Source organism: Nicotiana attenuata, chromosome 1, assembly GCF_001879085.1.
Source record: "Nicotiana attenuata strain UT chromosome 1, NIATTr2, whole genome shotgun sequence".
NCBI lineage: Eukaryota > Viridiplantae > Streptophyta > Magnoliopsida > Solanales > Solanaceae > Nicotiana > Nicotiana attenuata.
The window spans coordinates 91,465,313-91,472,652 of NC_031989.1; the positions used below are offsets into that span (position 1 = coordinate 91,465,313).

Below are 7,340 nucleotides of genomic sequence, written 5' to 3' on the forward strand. Positions count from 1 at the left end.
ATCCATTTATGAAATCCAATTTATTTCTAACAGACAAGGCTACAAGAATAGTTCGTCTCCAACTCCCATACCCAGTGCCATCAAAAGGCACAGGAGCTAGTAAAGACCCCAACACGTCAGATGGATGCACATAAAAAGGATGACTGGGTGAGTATAGTCGTCCTCATGAAACACAGAACGAGAAGACGTAGAGCGACCAGTAGGCAACTCAGATGGAGAACTCGTCATTTGTCATTTTATACACAATCAACAGAAAATCTACACATGCAATAAAAGAGGAAGTGATTAGAGTTACCAATTCCCCTCGCAACCGGAAGGAACAACGGCCGTCTATAGAGGAACGAAGACGAAACCACGTCCAAACCCTAGCTGAAGCGTACCGGTGCAGAAATCTCCAAACCCTAGGTTGATGAAGACTCCTCTGAAATTTCGATTCACTTCGGTTGAACAATAACACGAATAATCTCCACCAGAAAAACACGCGAATTTATGCATTATCACCGGAGAAATTCAACGGAAAATTTCAAAGGAAGACAAATCGCCGCGGAAGAGCAAAACTCTGACGAAAATGCTCGAGGGTAATGTCGGTCGATTTGTAATCACCCTATCTAACTAGATCTGGGCTCTGATACCATGATAAAGTTTGGATTCGAAGTAAATCTACGAGAAACTATCTAGGGCTAAAGAAATGCACAGAGAGAGAAAAGAAGCTTCTAGCTTCTGTCTTAGGAAAATTAAACTGATGAAAATGATCAATTACAAACTCTTGACCCCCGTATACTATATGGGCAAAACTAAACTAACCCAATGGCTGAAACAAGTTCATAAATACAGTTGTGGGCTTCTGGGCCCAATACAAAAGAAGTAAAGGAAAAGAAAAGAGGCCCAATTTAAGTAACATTCTCGTGTATAACATGAACTCAACTCCTTATCTCTTACACTAGACATGATACTCTCTCTAATTCTAATTTTCTTGCTTTTTGCTTAGAGATATTTTAATTGTTCCTCATCTTTCCACCAATTGATTAAGTATTCGCAAATTTACTACGGATAATAATTGTTCCATAAAATTTGATCCTTTTGGTTTTTTGATTAAGGAACCCATGACGAAGAGGCATGTCCTTCGCTGCAATAGTCGTGGACCACTTTATTCAATTTCTTGATGTATATTATAGCAAGCACAATGCTCTATATAATGTACATCTGCTTGTACATATAACGTACTTATCTTCTCAAGTATAAAGACTAATTCAAAACAATTTAAGTAACATAGTTATCACTTATCAATATCAATAAACAATAGTAGTATAAAAGATATTAGAATGTATAACCACATGGTATTGAACCCTGACATTTAAGTCACACCTTTGGGTGGGGTACGATCCTTTTATGTTTGTGGCATATTTGTTCCTGTCTGATGAGTCTCAGTTTGAACAAGCGAGATTCATTCATGCCTGTGGTTAATGAGAAATCCATAAGAACCCAATTTACTTTCCAGATTATCTTCCACCTCATATATTATGCGTCAATCAATCAATAAATTATTCACAGATACTTGTAATCCCTTCATAAATCTAATGCTTTATGCAAAAGACTGCAATCACTTGAGTTACCACCAAAAGCTGGCTCTTTTTACAGTCATTTGGTGGTTTTCATTATCTTATTTCTGTATCCAAATTTACTCCTGGCCCTGTATCTATACAGATCAGATAAAGTTAAAGAATATGCTTTACTTTGTCTGATTTTCACCCTTTCTTGCATTTAGTGATTTCCCTAAGTTCCGACATTCTTTTCGTAGGATCCACTTAATGCACCTTTAAACAGCTAATGGAACTTAATTAAGACAAAAGTGCAGACAAATGTATATTACAAAAAGGAAGACAATGATTTTCCTTATCAAGATCAGATTATATATGATGTTATCTGGAACTGAACTTTTATATCTCTTGACTATGTATACAAATGAACAAGATTTTCTTACCTAGGACTATACAGAAATAAGAAATAACCCCTTTACCTTAAATTGATCATTTTGTGTTGAACTTTGACTATAATTAACAATAGTTGCTTTTGACAGTATCCCAAAATGCCGCAGCCTCTTATTCTTATGTAGTACTTACTTGCTTGATGGTTCAATTCTTGGACCACTTAGAGTCTTTTTGCCTTTCCCTCGTTATGGAGTTGACCGATTCGATGCAAATCTATCTTTACTTACAAGCACCAGGTGCTCATTCTCCTTGATGAAGTGAGATGATGCCACTTTCCCGTCTTCCTCCTACATCGAAGTAATTGTAACCTGTGTTGCTCGGAACCTCCAAAAATATCGTTGCACCCTTGTCGGAGCCTCCAAAATTTTGCACAGGAGTGCGGTCCTAGCATCATTTTGGCTCATAATGTCAAGGTGATAAGCTATTGTCATCCCAACACCTATCTTGACTCGCATTATATCTATTTAAGACTGGCAGTGAGGTAGTTGCAGCTATTCTGAATGATCTTGCAGCACCAACCATTGTTCTATCCTGCATCATCCCGACATCTTTGCACACACTATCCAATATAGAGAGGAAATCTCTCACAATCACGAATATTCTTAGAGGATGAGCTTCCTCTTTTGCAGCATCACCGTGAAAATATTCGGTCACCTCTTTAACCATAGACAAAGCCTTTCTTTCCTCCGCCTTAATCCTCACTATACCATCTTCTGCCTCCTTGAGAAATACTTTCATCGACTCAAAAAAGTTCCCTTCCGTGCCTTTCTTTTCATACTGCAAAATGGATCTAGCTTTAACAAGTCCAGCCTCGAGCTTTGACACGTAGCCACTTAGTACATCTGAGTCCATTCCTGCGGCTTTTTTCACATTGCCAAGTTCTCTGCTTAATCCAGCAACTACCTGCAATCCTTGCTTCTTGAATTCTTCCTCTTTGAATTTGATATTTGATATATTAGGAAGGTTATCGTCCCTAGTATCAGAACTCAGCCCTTCTGATCTGATAATCTCCTGGACCACAAAGTGAAGCAACGTTGTCTTTCCATCTGTCCCCTTTATATCTATCAATTTCAAAAGAGTTTCAAGTTTGAACGCTCTGGCATCGCCGCGATTAGTGCCAACATTCATGCGGTTTCCTGCCCTGAGAACAGCTTCAAGGAGTTTGAAGAATAGTCTGCTGTTCTTCAGTTCTCGACTTGCTTCCTGTTCAAAATGGCATTGCACCAGAGTTAAAAAATATTCCTATAACTCGGTTAAAAGAAATATGTTAAATTCAGTTAAAAGAGCAAAGTATGAGGGTGTTTGGCTAGACCAGCTTATAAGCACTTTTCGGCTTATCTATGCATTTTAAAAGTGCTTATAAGTCAAGCGCTTATAAGCCAAAAATAAGCCAAACACTTCAGCTACTTATTTTCAATTCCAACACTTTCATCCAAATACGTAACTGCTTATTTATTAAATCAGCTTCAACACTTAAAAGTGTTTTTCAGCACCTAATGCTTATGCTTATCAGCAACTTTAAATCAGCTAAGTTAAACGGGCTCTATATCAGCCCTGATAAGGCCTTCAAATCGGTGATAAGTGTGTACAATTCCTCTATAAGTGGCTCAAATTCACCAGTGCAACAAAGTGTGGTAAGGTTTCTAAGAAGTTTTCATAGTCGGTCATTGATAAAATCAACTCAAAAATTCAGGCACAAGATTACTGGTGTAAGATTTTCAGCATAGTTAAGACTTAAGAGTCTGGGAGAAGTCAAAATATTGACAAAAAACATGTGAATGTGTTTTACAGGACTCATAAGCTGATCTTAGTGAGGTGAAAGTTAAGTAGAAAGCTGATAATACCTCAAGGGTCTGGAAAGACTTTCTCAAGTCTTTTACTTCAGCATCAAAATTTGCTCTATATAGCATGGCTTCTACTCTTTTGAAGGCAAATGGTATATCAAGAATAGCCTTGAGGAATCGTTCCGCAGACCCTAATTTTGAAGTATCCCCGTTGTAATCTCTTAGTTTTATTTCTTCTTCCTTTGTTGGAGCCATCTTGACCAAAGTCTCCAGAAGTTCAGGTCCCAATCCTTCTGCATTTCCTGTGTCATCAAAATACACTCCCATATATATGAATTTTGAAGGAAGACTTTCCAGTATGATCAAAATAGATAGATAGTGTCACGGCTATAATAAATTCCCAAGTCAATATGGTGTTCATTTTGTTACATACGTATGCCCTGGTATTGCAGTCTGAATAATTTGCCATATATAGAATTGCATGTATGTGAAATTTAGCCAACCAGAGAAGTAGCTTTGCAATAGCAGTGAGTATTGATATACGGAAGTCACTTTTCAGTAAAATATTTTTTCATGAGAACGTCATTTTCTGGTGTTTGGTTAGCCGGAAGGAGAACATTTTCCATCAAAAAGAGGATAATGGACTTCCTTCACTCATAAACGAGAGTCATTTTTCTTACAACCGTCATAATTTTTAACTTCATATTCTTTGCTCCAACTAATACTTAGACATTATTATTAATCTTTAGAACTCAAAATTTTCATCAGGACACTCTCCAACTTGTTAATCTTATTATGAATCTTAAATTCATATATTTTCCATAAAATAATTTCCACTTACCAATCAAACATCGGAGAACATTTTTCATGGACAATATCTTCCAAGAAAACATCTTTCGTGAAAAATGACTTTTGTAATACCAAGCATACTCTAAATCCTTATTAATGCAGAAGAGCAGAAAATGTTACATACCATCTAAAAGGGCTTCAGAGACTTCATCCTTTGTTACATTCAGTGCTCTCAACATTATGGCAATGTTTTGTGATTTTTTCGGGTCTAGAACACTGTTCTCCTTCTCAACAGGAGGACGAACTGATTTCTTAGTGGTAACCGTTGGAGCTGAATTAGCAGAATTATTACACCCAAAGAGTGACTCCATCATGTCTTCATTTAACCTGAAACTCAGAAAAGTTATGTTTCTTTGATGAAAAATATGCTCCTTTACCATTAGTCGATGATATCAATCTTTATTCATCTACTTACTGGAAAGAGCTCGATTTTAATTGGTCCCACACCGTGGCTCTTTCAGAAGTAGCTCGTACTTTGTCCCAGTGTAACGGCTTCAACTTGGGCTTTGATTCATCCGTAGTGTCAGTATCATGTCTGGCTTCTCCGTTTTGTTCTTCTAAGGTTCTTTTCTTTTCACTCTCAGGTGTTGATTTTGGTGTGGGACTACTTGATGGAGTCTTTACCACTTGAGGGGAAGATGTCGAAGTATCACTTCTATGTAATCCTCCACGCAGGGGCGGCTCCATAGAATTAGTAGCCTAAAACAAAATCATAATAAAATGACCTTAAACTTATTTCATTTAATTCATATACTAATGAGACACACAACGACTTGCTTAAAACAAGACAAAGAGAAATAACTAAAGAAGGAAAAACCAGAATCAGAATTTATCCTAATTTACTCATTCATCCAAACAACTTCAACCAAATCAAAAAGAATCATACACCTAATAATACATATTTAAGCAATGACTTCAATGGCCTTACCTTTGAGCTGACCCCGCTTCCAAGTTTTCGGGGAGTTGATAGTAGAGGTGGAGGAGGTGGTGGCGGAGGAGGAGGAGCTGGTACTTTTGATGTTTGTTGGGATTGATTGCTTATTGATTTAAGCCTTGACATATCTGGTGGAGGTGGTGGTGATGAGAATGTCGCCCTATGTGGCAAATAAGATAGCACTCGCTTCTTATGCTGCAATGGAGGTTGTTCTGGAAATTCCGTCAAATGATGTGGCTGTGGTGGCGGAGGTGGTGGTGGAGGAGGAGCTGAATTTTGCTTAATTGATGGTATTATAGCGCGTTTTATATCAGGGGATGAACCCGAAAGAGACAATCTTGGAGATGTTCTTTTTGAATGAGGAATAGATTTATTCACATGATTTTCTACTCTAAGTTGCTTGTTTATGCTAGTACTACATGGATTGTAAAATGTGGTGTTGTGATTCTCTTCATCAGATAATGACATTCTCGGGGGCGAATTAATTATAGAATTTCTCAATGGTGGAAGTGGATGAAGTTCTGGACTTGGTCTATACCTATCTGATATTTTAACAGATGTCAGTTTTCTATAAGGGGAAGAATTAGCAACATTGGATTGGTTAACTGATGTGTTATTGGCTGATGGTTCAACTGTACCAATGTAAAGAAAATTGGAAGGTGGCATTCTTGATTCTTGATTGTTTCTTTGAGAGTTGTTGTTACCAACAAGTTTTTGAGTTTCATCAGGTTGTTTAACACTGTGTTTGTAGAGGTAAAATGCTAAAGCAGATAACATTCCTAAAGTGACAATTCCAACTGATATTGCAATAGCTAGTTTCTTGGTTGGATTTTGTGGCTGAGGAGCAATAGGGTGTGAAATTGGAGTCCCATAATTGGCTTGAATTGGTGGAGATTGTTGTTGTGTTTGATCTGAAGTTGGTACTGTTGGAACTTCTGGGAAAAAGGGCTGGTCTGGGCTAGGAAAAATGGGTTCAACAGGTGGAGATAGTTCTGAATTTGGTGGTGGAGATGAAGTAACTGGAAAGAGTGGTTGGTGCAGAATTCTTCTGGTTTTTTCCTTGCCATTGAAATCTTGAATTTGGGTGTCTGCTCCTCTAATGACTAATTGAGCTGTAAAAGATAATAGTATCAAGAAGTTGCTCAAGAAATGAACTTTCATTGTGTTGTTTATTTTGGTTTTTCTCTAATTCATGTTTGATTTTGTTACTACAATCTTGAGTGGTCATTCAAGATGTAGAGAGAGAGAGAAGCTTCTCTGAGCTGCAAGATGTACTAGCATAGTAGCTGCACTTTCTCTTTTTTAACGTAGAGTGTAATTGAATTGGAAAAGGACCACGTTGGGTATCTTTCTTGTCCATAGAAAAACCACATTTATGATTTTTATTTTTATTTAAGTGTATGATACTATCTTATATTGAGGCTTGATTAAATTTGAATTGCGCTAAAAAGTCTTATATTGGGGGTAAAAAATGTTCCCCGATAACGGTAATTTTATATTTAGTGGGCATTTGGACATAATAATTGTAAAATTTCGAAAAAAAAGTGAAAAAATTTTTTCAAGTGAAAATGATATTTGATAATTGGAGTTGTGTTTAGACATGGATATAATTTTGGGTTATTTTTTATTTAGTGAGTGATCTGAGTTAAAATTTTGAAAAATAGTTTTTTAGAGTTTTTTAAATTTTTGAAAATTTCCAAAATTCATCTTCAAGTAAAAATTGAAAATTTTATGGCCAAACACTGATTTAGAAAAAAATAAAAAATTTCATGGCCAAACAGTCTC

General features: G+C 36.7%; 1 protein-coding gene across 1 annotated transcript; it reads right to left on the reverse strand.

Annotated features, from left to right (window-relative positions):
• LOC109230306 (formin-like protein 6) lies at nt 1,812-6,867 on the reverse strand. Its single transcript, XM_019395822.1, has 5 exons — nt 5,550-6,867; nt 5,037-5,320; nt 4,746-4,948; nt 3,833-4,074; nt 1,812-3,191 (listed from the first exon to the last, which is right to left on the reverse strand). The coding sequence occupies exons 1-5, from the start codon at nt 6,714-6,716 to the stop codon at nt 2,397-2,399; spliced, it is 2,691 nt and encodes an 896-aa protein (XP_019251367.1). The 5' UTR covers nt 6,717-6,867; the 3' UTR covers nt 1,812-2,396.